The sequence below is a fragment of the Perognathus longimembris genome, chromosome 12, assembly GCF_023159225.1.
Source record: "Perognathus longimembris pacificus isolate PPM17 chromosome 12, ASM2315922v1, whole genome shotgun sequence".
Taxonomy (NCBI): Eukaryota; Metazoa; Chordata; class Mammalia; order Rodentia; family Heteromyidae; genus Perognathus; species Perognathus longimembris.
In genome coordinates this window covers 29,372,136-29,387,862 of record NC_063172.1, presented here as the reverse complement: position 1 = coordinate 29,387,862, position 15,727 = coordinate 29,372,136, and the positions used below count along the sequence as shown (strand labels likewise).

The 15,727-nt window shown below is 36.1% G+C and overlaps 1 protein-coding gene across 8 annotated transcripts in view; it reads left to right on the top strand.

Annotated features, from left to right (window-relative positions):
* Nucleotides 1-15,727, top strand: part of Vps13b (vacuolar protein sorting 13 homolog B) — a 535,466-nt gene that overhangs the window by 222,848 nt on the left and 296,891 nt on the right. For all 8 annotated transcript variants that reach the window (XM_048359303.1, XM_048359299.1, XM_048359305.1 and 5 more), the window contains exon 23: nt 2,581-2,815. In XM_048359303.1, coding sequence (XP_048215260.1) covers nt 2,581-2,815 — 235 coding nt within the window. The remainder of the gene's footprint in view (nt 1-2,580; nt 2,816-15,727) is intronic.

Sequence of the window (15,727 nt, the reverse complement as noted above, 5' to 3'; positions counted from 1 at the left end):
TTTCTTTTATTAAAGTAAGAATAGCTAACAATTTTTATTGTATCAGTTTATTCTCAGTATATGAGACTTAGATATGTAGCCCCTTGACCTAATAGGAATCCAAATAGAGATGGTTCTATTTCAAGAATTTGTAATAATCCCTTTACTTTAACACATGAATGTGTTCAATATTGGCAAAAGAATACGTTGCTACCAAAACTGAAACAAGATCCTTGAAACAGAAAGGATGTTGCCATGGAAAAATGAAGTAACACTCAGTGCAGCTGTGATGCATTAATGAATAGGATATTTTTTTAAAAGATCGTTTGTGTTTGGTGTGGCTCAGAGGGTCCCAACCAGATGGTTTCCATGAACATGAAATGACCCCCAGCTTCAGGACGTCTTACTGGCAGATTACTTCATTTTCTTTCCCTTGGATTGTCAGATCCTTACATTAATGCAAAATTTACTGCTGCAGATTTATATTCAGTAATATAAATCACTCAGCATTTTTTACATTAAAACCACAATTTTAGACATACAGTTTAACAGTTATTTTAAAAGTGTAAAAAGATTTATGTGATAGGTTCAGTATATAAAATATAACTTTATAATAACTTTGAATAGGTTGGATTATATATATATATTCTTATCATTAAAGGAATCCTCCCAACATATATTTCAGAAAATTTATCTTTTAGAGTTTTCATATTATCTCAGGCCCATTCACTGATGATCCTTTATGCCTTATTCAGTGTGAACTAGTGAAATTTTAGATGCCCTAAGTGTGAAGTTGGGATTTTGGCACAATTGAAATTTGTTTACAAAGATATATCTGTATCTATACACACATTTGCATATGTAGCATACTATCACCTCACATTTTTGAGAACATCTTTAAACACAGCATCAATGTATATGAAGTGTTAAATGTATTACTCCTCGTATTGTGACCTTTTAACTGTATTTTTTTTGTCTTTTCTTTTTTTGGTACTGGGGATTGAACCCAGGACGTTGTACTTGCTAGGCAAGCGCTTTGCCACTGAGCTACATCCCAGCCCTTGTATTGTGACCTTTTAGCCTTTAGAAACTATATCTGTAAATTGTGCCACCAAACATCATTATCATGTTAAGTATTTGCTATATACGTTATTCATATAGAAAACATTTTTTATAAAAGTAAAAAATAGTTGTGAGGCCTTATCTGGACAATGTTAATAAAATATTAAACTGTAAATGAGAGAAGATATTTCTCACTTATTTTTGCTAGCACATTTTCTAGCTTGATTATATTTCCTGGATAGAAACATGGGATGGCAGATATATTTTCATCTGTGTCACTGGGTGGTTTTGATAAAGTTTATAACATTAAACATCTTTTCTTAGAAATGTTCAATATCCCTGGCCAAAAGGGGAATGTAAATGAAAACCATACCAAGATTCCACCTCACCCCAATTAGATTGGCCATTATCAAGAAAACTAACAGTAACACATGCTGGTAATGATGTGGCCAAAAGAGAACTCTGCTACACTATTGGTGGGAATGTAAGCTTGTCCAACCACTCTGGAAAGCAGTAATAAGGGTCCTCAAAAAAAAAAACAAAAACCCAAAAACCAACAACCTAAACTTAGAACTAACCTATTACCCAGCAATTACACTCCTGGGCATTTATCCAGTAGAGCACAAACAAGGATACACTAAAGCCACCACCACAACCATGCCAAGCCTAGGGATGGAATAGACTCAAGTGCTCCTCAGTGGACTATGGATCAAGAATATGAGGTATATATATACAATGGAATTCTCCTCAGACATCAGAAAGAATGATATTGTACCATTCATAAGGAAATGGAGAGCCTTGGAGGAACAAGTGTATTAAGTAAAGAAAGCTAGAGCCAGAGCAACACAGGTTGCATGGTATACCTCATTTGTTGGAGCTGTTCGTTGGTGTCTTTAAATCTAGAAGTAAACACAGTGGGTTATAAATAAATGAACCGAAGTACAATAAACCTTATGGAGAGCACAAATAGTGTAATTCTTTAGAAGTACTAGCTAAGCCCAACAAAACCAGACTTGGGTACTTGTAAATGGGGGGGGGAGAAAGGAAGTGGGGTGATAAATTGAATGGGAAAAATGATCAGAATGAGGCAAGAATGCATTGTATATGCCACAGAATTGAGAAAAAAAATGGATGGGGTGAGTGTAAAGATGAGTGTAAAGATATTGAAGGGATGATGCAGATCAAGATACATCGTGTACATAGTTGCTTTGTTAAATGGCAGAATTTCAATACATAACCCCAGAATTAGGAAAAGTGAGGGAAAGGGTGGGAGGGGTGAGTGAGAATGTTAAAAGGAGTAACATTGATCAAGAGATACAATATTTATAAACTTCCCTGTTAAAGCAAATAAAAGTATTTTCAAAGGCAATGGTATAGTCAATATTTTCAAAGGTTTCTTAGGTTTCCTAGTAAAGTAACTTGTAAAGTCATATGTAGGATATGTTTTTATTCTTGGCTTGATTGTTTATTATGATGAATATTCTAGATTTTCAAATATGTGTTTAATCCAAATATTTTAATTCTGCTTTTCTTTTCTAGCTTGAATTACAATCTTGTTGTGTGTTCATTCCAAATGATAGTCTGCCTTCCCCAAGTACAATTGTTTCTGGTGACATTCCTGGAACAGTAAGAAGTTGGTACCATGGCCAGTGCAGCATGCCAGGAACACTTATCCTCTGCCTGCCTCAAATAAAGGTTATTAGTGCTGGTCACAAATATATGGAACCTCTGCAGGAAATCCCTTTTGTTATCCCTCGGCCCATTCTTGAAGAAGGTACATTAAACAAATTCTTCTTGTGACTATTACTTTTAAGTGATATTTTTAGTTTTAATGTTTTAGTATACATATTAAGTCAACTCATTGAAAGAGTTCTATGAACAAATAACTGAACTGGCATAATTTAATGTTAATCATACCTTTAAGTTATAGTTATAAATTCATCTAAATTGAATGTATACTATATTATTTGCAGTATAATATAATGACTAAAATGTAATTGTAGGAAAAATTAATTTGGAAAAAAATTGATTTCATTATACTGAAATAGGAAATGATAAGTAGTTCGATCTTAACTAAAGCCAATTGAGTTATGAATGACTATATAACATATAAGTAATATATGTAAAAGAATAATTGAATGAATATATTAGTTACCTTAAGCATACTATACTTTTAGATTTCTTACTTATACAAAGTAATTGTCAGAAGAAATGATTCTTTTTACAATATGTATTTAATTTCTTATATTGAGGTGTTTTCAGTTGCAAATTCATTCCCTTTTGAACTCTGACATATTCTTTTCAAACAAACTGTGAACTTAGAAGAGTTTTGAGTCACAAAGTAAGTAATGTGAATCTCTATTTTAATAACAAGGCTCAAATTTTTGACAGTCCTAAATAGGTCAACACCTTGTTCATATTATTTGGATGTAAGTATATGAATTCTGTTATTTAGATTACCAAGTAACAGAACAGCAGATAACTGCTAATGTTTCACTCCAACTTTGATGTTGATTTCTTTATTTCTGTATTGAAATTTTCATTAAAAGTTTTTTATCAGAAGCTGCATTTTACTGCAAGATATTGGTCCTTAATATTATGAATATCATTATGATAAAAACAATTGAATTCTAAGCGTTAGAGGAAACTTTAAAAATTTTTCATGCAGTCTTGATTCAAGGATCCTTTCTGTGGCATCTTTGATATTCTTTCCCATTTGCTTTTGGTTATTGGAAATTCTTTATTGTAATGGCTATTGTATTACATACCAAGGTTATTTTATCCTCATAAAATGAATTATGGCATGCTATTTTTTTTTTTTTCAATCATGGGCTTGCACTCAGGGCCTGGGAGCTGTCCTTGAGCTCATTTGCTCAAGGATAGAGCTCTACAACTTTGAGCAACAACTCTACTTCCAGTTTTATAGCAGTTAGTTTGAGATAAGAGTCTCATAGGGACTTTTCTACCTGAGCTGGCATTGAACTGCCATCCTCATATCTCAGCCTCCTGAGTAGTTAGAATTACAAGTATCAGCCACCAGCACCCGGCTATGCTGTTTTTTCAAGATTAATAATTTTTGCAAAGCTAAATATTTGTGCCTTGCATTAAAAATTCAAAGCCAGGAATAGTCAAGTAATAGTTTTTTTTAAAGCTACAATTTGTCATAAAATTCTTTTTGAAGTAAATAGTTTACTGATCTTTGGAATGCTCACAGGTTTATACCCAGCACCCCTGTGGAGTTTTTAGAACATTTTCATCTCCCAAACAAGAAACTACATCTCCCATCCTATAGTCTTGTTTTTGTTTTTTACTTTTTTGCTGATTTCTCCTACTCAAAGTATCTCTTCATTATTGCTTTTTTTGGGGGGGGAGGGTCAGTAGTGGGGCTTGAACACTGGGTCTGGGTGTGGTCCCTGAGCTTTCAGCTCAAGGCTAGCACTCTGCCACTTGAGCCACAGCATCATTTCCAGTTTTCAGGTGGTTAATTACAGATAAGAGTCTGACGTTCCCTCCCAGGCTGGCTTTTTTTTTTTTTTTTTTTTTTGGCCAGTCCTGGGCCTTGGACTCAGGGCCTGAACACTGTCCCTAGCTTCTTCCCGCTCAAGGCTAGCACTCTGCCACTTGAGCCACAGCGCCGCTTCTGGCCTTTTTCTGTATATGTGGTGCTGGGGAATCGAACCTAGGGCCTCGTGTATCCGAGGCAGGCACTCTTGCCACTAGGCTATATCCCCAGCCCCCCAGGCTGGCTTTGAACTGAGATCCTCAGATCTCAGCCTTCTGAGTAGTTAGCATTACAGGTGTGAGCCACAGGTGCCCAGCTGCTCTTTTTTTAATCTTCAAAATTAATATGCCTTCATCAAATAAACAGTTCTAGAAATATAAAGTTACACAATTTATTAAATTATGTGGCACACCAATTACCCTCTTCCTGAATAATATGCAAATATTAAAGCACTTTAGTCTTTGTCTCCAAATTTACAGATTGTTGTCATATTTCAACTTTTAAAAAACTTCGTAAGATGTCATTTTTATTTTATACTGATATAATGGTTTCGATTGGCATGTATTAGGCATAGATTGGGAAAGTTTTTTCAGTAAAAGTTTAGATGGTTAATATATAGTTTCCATCAGTTATATGGTTTCTTTTGAAGTTATTTAACTGTGTTTAATAGTCCCAAAGCATCTATAGACAACATATTAATGAATCAGTATGACATTGTTAGTGAAATTTTATTTACAAAATCTGATATAAATAAAAATTTGGCTCTGTATCCTCTTTGCTGGCCATTGTACTAGGGTTTCACTAGGCTTTCCTTTTTGTAAAGCTTTTCTTCCTTCTCAGATAATTTATATCTGCCCAAGGCATATCGTTTACAATTTGCTTTTTCTGGTGGTCATATACTAATATCTACAATTTTCTTCATTTGATAATGTCTTTTTTACTTATTTAATTTTTTCCCATGCTGCTGTTTGAACTAAATGCCTTGTGCTTACTGTGCTGATGTTCTACCATGTGATCTATGCCTCCAGCCCTGCTTTTTGCCGGTTCCTTTGGAGATGGAGCTTAGCAACAGTTCTGTCTAAGTAGCCTTAAAAGACTACATCCTAAGTAGCTAGCATTAACAGGGCTGATCATGTCTTTAGTTTGAATGGGCTCTTGGCTTTATCTTCAGTCTGCTTTTGTTTTGAACATGGATGTTCATTCTTACCCAACCTGAAATGCTTTTGTTTATCTTGAGATTCTGGCTTTCTTCAATCCTTTGCTTTCTTTTTATTTTTTTTTTAGATTATTGTAGCATGTTATTCTTTTTTTCTAAATAATTACTTATCGTCAAAGTGATGTACAGAGGGGTTACAGTTTCAGAAATACCTGTATTTTGCGGGAAGTACAATAATGAATTTAGGGAAGTATTATGTGTGTACAATTTAAAATTTTTCTACATTGTGTTTATAATTTTGGTGTAACTATGTTGAGTTATTTACTTTTTTGTTGTTATACTTGTGCATAGATAAAGAGCTGGTGATGTTTGCTTATTTTCCTAGTTTTTAAGTAATCTTCCTAGTTATATCACTCCTGCATTTTTTTTCAATTATGTTTGACTATTGAGATCCTTTTCAAAATAACTTGCCCTTCTTTTCCTAAGTCACATCTGATTTTAAAAAGTTTCAGTAAGTTATTTTCTCTTATATCCTATCTTATTCTTTTGTTATTTTGTGCCAATACTGAGGCTTGAACACAAAGCTTCATACTCTCACCTAGCTTTTTCACTCATTATTGGCTCTCTCCACTTGAGCAAAACCTCCACTTCCAGCTTTTTTTTTTTTTAAGGTTCATAAGGAAGTTTATTAGTGGGGCCATAGTTCACACAGGAGGGGGAGCTACATGACATCTGCACCTTATCCAGGTGGCAGCTTCTCCCTCTGGGGGTAAAGGGGAAGTAGGTAGGTAGTGAGTAGGAGTAGGTAGGTAGTGAGTAGGAGTGGCTCATTAGGTATGGGTGGATCTGGGGGCTAGTGGGAGGAGCTGAGGACCTGAGGCTATCGAAATGCTAACATTCTCCCATTTGTTGTTTATTAATAACAGAGGAGGGGTACCAGGCTGGGAGTATGTGAGAAGGTTGTTTCTTCTGGAGCTACTTCCTGCTGTAAAGGGGTGAAGTAGTCAGGGGTCCCTGCTTCATCATTTGGCCTGGTACCGTCCAAGAAGTGTTTGTTTGACAGTTTGGTTGGTAAAAGCTCTCATCATTTCCAGGAGAATGGTTATCAGGGCCAATGGGTATCATGGTCTCCATTGGCTACCTCCTGCAGCTTGGGCACATCAAGGAGTCACTGGGGTTGGGGTCTTCAGGGTCCAGATCTGTACTGGGCAGAACAGTGTAGTAAGAGGATGGCCTTGAACTGCGAGTTCACAGGTGGCGTCCTGCATGAGGGATGTTATCCTGTTAAAAGAGACTTTTGAAAAGATCAGGCAAAAGGCTGACAAGTTCACAGGACCAGTTAACATGAACAACATGGGAAAACACAACCGTGGCACAAGCCAGAAAGGTTCCATTTGGAACATAAACCCAATTGTGGCCCATTACAAGGAAGGAGGAATAACTGGACTGGGGGCAGGAAGGAAGTGTTTAGGGATAGTGGACTTGTTGGGAGTAACCAGTCAGAGGCACACACACACACACACACACACACACACACACACGCACGCGCACACACACACACACACACACACACATACATAGATAAAACAAGTGACAAAGGCAAGAATTCAAGTTTCTGTCCAGATGGAAAATAGACAGGTATGGACATTAGGTGGGTAAACAACTGTTCCTTTTGATCTCCCAGCTCTGATTAATTTTGAAAGGGCAAGTTTAAATTGACTCCATTTAAGATGAGACTTCATCTCCTCTTACTCCTCTCCATGGTTCCTTGTTATCAGGATTGACCTCGTCCTGAAGGTCTAGGTGTTGTTCATTTTGGATAGCTTGTCCCAGTTGGCATTCACGGACGGGGTTTGAACTCAAGGCCTGGGCACTGCCCCTGAGCACTTCAGCTCGAGGCTAGTGCTCTACCACTTGAGCCACGGTGCCACTTTCAGCATTTTTGCAGGCTAACTGGAGATTGAGTTTCAAAGAGTTGTGTGCCTAGGCTGCTTCGGAATTGCAGTCCTTAGATTATAGCCTCCTAAGCAGCTAGGCCTGAGTCACTGTCAGTCTGCTTATCCTGTCTTGTTCTAATGGATCTTTTGGATTTATAATGCTCCCCCAACTCCACAGTTTCATTTCTGTGCGTATCAGAATATAGATAAATAAATGTTGCTAAAATTTCCAGTTAGTCATGTGGAGTAGGTAAATCCACAGCATTTTCCTGTTATGTCTTTTTCCTTTGATATGTGTTGTTTCATGTCCAGATCATTCCTGTTTAGTCAGTTTTTAAAAAAAATAAGAATAGATAATGGATTGGGAGGAGATAGCATAAGGAAAGAAAATCGGACACGGTGATATTGGTTATATGTTCTAGCTAGTTATTAAAGTTGTCCAAAAAGATGAAAGTTAGAATCATTGTAAGTGTTGATAGTTACAGTGATTTGTATAAGACCAAGAAATAGTAAGAAGTTAAAGAAATTCTGTCCAAATAGTGCTAAAGTAATTACAGATAGAGAAAATGCAAAGCATATCTTTATGTTCCATAGCTTAGATGTCTGACTAGAAATTTATGTAGTCAGTACTATGGTTAGGAATAGAGGTAAAGGGTAAGTTTTGGCATTTAAGGTGGGATACATGAATTTATTTTGGTGCATATTGTGAAGTACTTAATGGAGTACTTAAGTAAGTAGATCTAGTGAACTGCTGCATATATGGATCCAGTATATTAGGGGACTTAATTTGAGATACAAAAGGTAACAAACCATCAATTAAGAAAATAAAATGATGAGACCATCTAAATCAATTAAATAACTACAAATTAAATGAGAAGACTAAAGCTTATCGAATGAGAAGGAAGGGAATAATTTCTAATGGATATTACAGATAAAAGGGAGCAGATATAGGGAACAAATCACTGTGAAGTTATCTGATAGAAGACCAAGGATAAGGTTATAAATGCTGTAGTGTTGCTTAGTAAGATAAGGAATAAAACGTGTCATGGAATTTGAGACTTTTAGGTTGTTGTTTCTCTTATCAGAATGCTTCAGAAGACTGCTGTTAATTCAGGTGAGATTTTGGTGGTTTAAATACTAAATAGAAACTGAAGAATAAATACGACATTAATTTTTTAAAATATTAATTTTTAAAAAGAAGTGCGGTATAGTAATGTATATATGACATTTCAGTTGCGAGCAGTAAGTACTGAGTTGGGTTATTAGAAACAAAAATGGAGTTTCATAAATGAGCTATATTGTACTATAAAATACAGCTTTGGGACTGAGAGTGGAGCTCAAGTGGTACAACACTTGGCTAGTACCCTTAAGGCCCTGAATTCAAAATCCTAGTATGATACTAAACAGAAGAAAAAGAGTAAAAGAGAGAGGAGGAAAGGGAAGGGAAGGAGGGGGAGATGATGTGAGTGGAAGGGAAAAGAATCTTTGTTAGTTAAAATCTTTATTATTAATACACTTGAACCACATCAACTCTACCCTTCTGTTTTACTTTTGTTCTTGTTGTTGTTGTTGTATTATTTAAGTAGTTGTACAAAATGTTTTCAATTCTACTTATCAGTTTGTGAGTACAGTGTATCTTTTTTTTTTGGCCAGTCCTGGGCCTTGGACTCAGGGCCTGAGCACTGTCCCTGGCTTCTTCCCGCTCAAGGCTAGCACTCTGCCACTTGAGCCACAGCGCCGCTTCTGGCCATTTTCTGTATATGTGGTGCTGGGGAATCGAACCTAGGGCCTCGTGTATCCGAGGCAGGCACTCTTGCCACTAGGCTATATCCCCAGCCCAGTACAGTGTATCTTAATGCCATCTATTTCATCATTTCTCCCCACTCTCCAACTCCATCCATTTTGTTTGGAGATAGTCTTCCTATCTTTGCTTGGATTAGCTTGGATATACAGTCCTTCCTTTTTAGCTGCACAAATATCTTGGATAACAGGTGTGTGCTGCCATGCCTGATTTCCACCTTGTAATTCAAAAAATGTTTAATTAAAACTTTTTGGTTTTTCTTTCTTTCTTTGCTTCTCTGTGAAATTATCTTTCTCTTTACTGGTTTTCATTGCTAGGTTTTTTTCCTGTAGCTCTAAATTTCTGTTAAACTCATACTTCTTTGAAAACAGGTTTTATGAAATTCTAGTGAAATATACTGCAAGAATTTTTCTACGAAACTGTGCCTCAAAGTGGCAGGGTGCTAGTCTTGAGCAAAAGAAAGCTTTGGAACAACACTCAGGCCCTGAGCTCAATCCTCACAACTGGGGAAAAAAAAAAAGAAGACATAAAATTTGATTCCAGTAAGCCTTGAAAATAATCTACATCTCTGTAGGTGATGGAATTGCTTGTTACTACATACTAAAGTAATGCATTAGTTTGATAATTACTTCAGTTTTCCTTTCTCTTTATTCTGCTCAAGCCTCCAGCTTCTTTTTTCTTACTTTCCTACCTTCCCCATCTATGTCCCATTTATTCAACAAATGTCCTTTGGACAGCAAACATAAACCAGGCCCAGGAAACTATGATCATATGCCTACCATGTTTTAGACACAGAGAATATAGACTTGCACAGCACAGATGTGGTGCTGCTCTCTTATATTTTATAAGCTTATATTTTATAAGAAGGAATAGTGTAGCATCTTAGTCATTTTTTTCCACGTAGCATCTTTCCATGTATTATTCTTTACACTTTGACATTTTTCAGAAGACTTTATTGAGTGAAGCAATTAACCAGACTTATATACTATCTGTCTGTCATATGGTAAGTGCTCAGTAAAAGTCATCAATGTTACTAATATGGAAAGAAGTTCCAATGCCTGGTTTCCAATCTTTGTTTCTTGCCACATCTGTTTTCCTTTCTTGATTGGTGCAATTGCAATATTCCTGAAATGTTGTAATCAATGTAAAGCTACTTCTTTTACTTCACATGCAGAATCTACTCAACACAATAGTATTAAGGAATGAAGTAGCTATTATAGGGGAAAAGTAGTTCTGCACTGGACACATAGAACAACTTTTAAACTGAGTTTCACTCCCATACCTTTTGGTACTTTAGAATTCTTCCTTAGCAATTTTACTTAGAAATCAGAAAGGACAAGCTCGATAGTTCATGTCTACAATTCTAAGGGCAGCCTGGGCAAGACAAGTCCTTGAGACTCTTAATCGCCGAGTAACCAGTAAAATGTTACTACAATTTCTCTTCCTCTTTAATATCCAGATCAAGTTAATTTCATTAATATAAAATTCTTCTTCCTTTCTTATTCAGGGTAACTTCTTTTTAATGCCCTTAATTCCTTTCATGATTTTATATCCGTCCTAGGGTAAACGTTAAAATCCTTAACATGACCATGATTCTGTATGAGTTTTCCCTACCCATTCCTTTAGCCTTACTTTCTGTCACTGTCCTGCTGTGTGTTGTTGCCCAGTTCCAAGACTCAGTAGCCAGCAAAGGGATTTAGACTAGCATACACTGTCCTATCACAGTCCATTTGCACACTACACACATGATTTTAACCTCATCTCTTCTAGTGATTATAAGGAAAAAGACATTTAAAATTTAAAAAGTTAACTTCTAGTTTGTTTTAAGATTCAGATTAAATTGAAAAATAATTATTGATTACTAGTAAATAAAAAGTTATTAAATGATTAATAGGAAGAGAAGAATTATTACAGATTGAAGACTCCTATTCTTAACTTGGATTTCTAAAGTTCAAAGTGAAGGACTGTTTGTTGAAATGTGTCATCTGATTTCAATTGCAATGGAAAGAGAGATGATCTCTACTATAGCCAGATCCAGTCTGTGTAGGGTGTTTGGGTCAAAATCAACATCCTGAGTTTCATTAGGGAGCATTTGCAGTGAGCCTTGCAGATGTAATTTGCTACATCCAGCCAACACCTCTGAGCAGATGGGCTTCTACCCTATGTAGAGCAGAGGTTTGTTTTTTCTTCTTTGAAAGAGTTGCCTGTGACTTTAATAAAATATTTTGACAGAAATGGAATATTGAGATCATTTATAAATTAAAACGGCTGTTGTTGGATTTAGTGAGTTTCAGTAGAAACTAATGTGAAAAATTACTTTGCATCCATGAAAAATGAGGACCATTTTTCTGTGACGTTCTTGTTTACCTTAATGGTTGATATGTATTGTTCCATGTTCAGTTTTTAGGTCACACTTTCATAGTCATGATTTTCCCTTGTGCTGAAAGATGGCAATGTAGTGTTAGAGTATTTTATTTTGTTTCTGATTTTCCCTGAGTTTCTGTTTACTTGACTTAATCCTGAAACTTTGTTTAGGACTCAGGATAGAAAAGGAAGCTATGAAGGGAGCTTCAAATTTGTTTTTGATCATGAGGTTTTTAAAATAAATATATTGGAAAAATCTTGTATGCTTTACAAATGAAATTAAGCTTTTGAACTACCTAAATATAGTTGTTATATTGTTAAAGACTTTATTGTCTTCTTTCTAGCACACATTCAATCTGCTCCATCTTTTATTACATACAGATTCTTCAGTCTTTGTTTCGTTTTGTATTTGTTCTGTATTTATTTTGTCTCATTCTCCGTCTTGGAAATTGACTCTAGGGAAGTTCTCTAGCTAAGAAATGAGTTAAGCTCAGTGATTTAGGCCCAGAATCTCAAATTCTCTGGGGATAGACTTGCTCTTTGGCACCAAATAGGTAAAAGGTTAGCAAGACTCAATTTCTACCAATAAGCCTGGCATAGTATAAAAGCCTTTGATCCTAGATGTGTGGGAAATATAGGTAAAAAGATCAAAGAACTAGACTGGCCCTGGGCATCACCACATCAAGAATAAGTCAAAGAAGGGCTGGAGATCTGGCTCAAGTGATTAGAGTACTTACCTAAGGCACCGATTTCAAACCTCAGCATGCCAAAAGTGAATTAAGTAGAAAGAAACCTTAAACTTCTATTTCCTCATTAAAAAATTGTATTCCTAATATTTTCATACATTTTACTTTTGTTTACCAGTACTAGGTTTTGTCCTCAGGGCCTCGTACTTGTCTGACAGGCACTGTAACCATTTGAGCCATGATCCCAGCCCTTTATGTTTTTTATTATTTTTTAAATAGGGTTTCACATTTATTCCCAGCTGACCAGGACCATATTTTTCTGGCTTTAAGGCTTCACACATAGCTGGAATGAAAGACATCCACTAGTGTGTTCGGCTTTTTCTTGGTAGAGATGAGATTTCAGGAACATTTTCCCCTAGTCTGGCCTTGAACCATGATCCTCCCTATTACTGCTTCCCAATTAGCTAGAATTATAGATATGGGCTACCATGCTGGCTTTCACTTCTTATAAAACCAAAATTCCATGTAGCCAACCTAATATGTTGCCATGTATTTTCTGGTTGTTTATGTTATAAAAACACTTGATTTTTTTATAATAATTTAAAATTCATAGCGAAATTAAGAAGGTAGTACAGAGATATTTTATATGCTTCCAACATAGTCTTCCCAATATCAATGTCTACCTTCAGAATGGTACATTGATTGTAGTTGATGAACCTCCTTTGGCATGTGTATATTGCTCAACGTGTATTTTTTTTTTTTTTTTTTTTTTTTTTTTGCCAGTCCTGGGGCTTGGACTCAGGGCCTGAGCACTGTCCCTGGCTTCTTCCCGCTCAAGGCTAGCACTCTGCCACTTGAGCCACAGCGCCACTTCTGGCCATTTTCTATATATGTGGTGCTGGGGAATTGAACCCAGGGCCTCATGTATTCGAGACAAGCACTCTTGCCACTAGGCCATATCCCCAGAATTCTCATGTGGTGATAGACATTTTGAGTTTAGAGAAATAAAGACAAATTTATATATATATAATGAAATTTTAATGTTAACTTTTATTAACTTAAAAATTCTGTATGCATGCATGTATTTTGTATTCACATGTGTATCTTTGGGAGGGTTGGGAGGGGGAGTGTATAGAGCTCAAGGGAGAAAGGGTTAAAAAAAAGTATAGCAGTGGAAAAAAAATTCTGTATGCTCCTCCTACTCTTCCCTCTGTCTCAACCGCTATGTAGCTTCTGGCATATATGGATCCTTTCTCTGTCTTCTCAGCTTTACCCTTCCTAGATGTCATATAGTTGCAATCATATCATACATAGCCTGATTGCTTTGGACAGTTTCTCATCCACCTGCTAAGACACAACTTGGTTGCTTGCAAGTTTTAGAAATTATGAATAAAGCTGCTATAAATGCCCATGTACCTGTTTTTGTGTGGGCTATGTTTCCAACTCTTAGAAAAATACCAGGATGTGTAACTATTGAGTGTAGTATAAGAAACCACTAAACTGTCTTCAATATACAATTTTGAATTCCTACCAGCAATGAAAGAAAACTTCTATTGGTCTTCATTATCCCCAGCATTCATTGGTGTTGGAGCTTTAGATTTCCTAAGAAATGTATAATGATACCTCACTTCAGTTTGCATTTCTCAATGATGTATAATGTTAAACAAGTCTTCATAAGTCTTCTTTCTTTGGTAAGGTGACTTTAGTCTTTTGTTCTTTTATTTTTGCCAGTCATGGGGCTCGACGTCTGGGCCTGGGTGCTATCCCTGAGCTCCTTTTTGCTCATGGCTAGTGTTCTACCACTTGAGCAACAATGTTACTTCCAGATTTTTCTGTGATTAATTAGAGATAAGACTCTCATGGGCTCTCCTGCTTGGGCTGGCTTTGAACTGTGATTCTCAGATCTCAGCTTCCTGAGTAGCTAGGATTACAGGCATGAGCCACTGGTGCCCGGCTTCTTTTGTCCATTTTCTATGGGATTGTTTCTCTTATAGCTGTTGAGTTATAGGAGTTCATAGATTTTGGATAACATGTTTTTTTCTTTATTTGTACTAATACTAGTACTAAGTCTTGAACTCAGGGCCTAAGGCTGGAGCCATAGTTCTACTTCTGACTTATCAATTAGAGAGCCTCAAAGACTTTCCTGCCCTGACTGGCTTCAGTCCTTAGATCTCAGCTTCTTGAGTATCTAAGATTATAATTGTGAGCCATCTGTACCTGGCTTAGATAATAATTTTTTATCAGATGTCTTTTACAGATATTTTCTTGTATCTAATTTTTGTTATGTCTTCCCATCTACTGGCTTTGAGTTTGTCTTGTTCTTGTTTTTCTAGGAGTTTGTGATGCATCATTAGAGATTTAATTGGAGATTTCTCTAGTTTGTTTATGTAGATGCCTATAGATAGGAACTTTCCTCTTAGCTCTGCCTTAGAATAATCAGTAGTTAGTATTCCAGAATAGCCAGCAAAAAGCTGTGCTAGTGGTTGGCTCAAGTAGTAGAATGTCAGACAAATCTAGAGATCTAAAGGCAGTCCTGAATTCAATTCGTAGTAAAACACACACACACACACACACACACACACACACACACACACACATATTCAAGTTATAGTACTGTGGATTTTTCATAGATGATATGCATTACTTGGGGAAATGATTCATTCTATTAGTAGATTATGAATAGTTTTTATCATGAGTTGCTTTAAAATTTTGTCAAATACTTTTATAATCTATTGCGATTATCAGTCTTTTGTACTTTTATGCTACTCTATATATTGGCCAACCTTATATTAAGTAATTTTGCATGATTAGTAACTAATGAAAGACAGTGTACATTAAGTATTGTCCATTTGGTTTCTGTGTCATCCTCTCAATAAAATGCTGCATAGGTTTGTGCACATTAGGAAAATTCATCTTCAGGATTTCCAGAGAATGATTTGAGAAGCCTGTCTTTCTCCTCCCTTATTGTTAGAACGTATAACATGCTGACATTGTTTTTTTTTTAAGGATCAATGGATTGTGCAGCCTGTGGACCAAAATCATTTGTTAGAGAACAGACTTGTATGCTTTTGCTATGTTTAGTCTGATGTCTGAGGCCATCTGCTTGTTTTGATAATTTTGTGCAGTCCCATTATACTTCATTTTATTAGTACCCAAATGATCTCTAGGAGAAAACAGTTCTCTAAAGCTTTTATTCTAAAAGGATATTGGGTCTTGTCTTTGTGTTGGTGTGTTGCATTT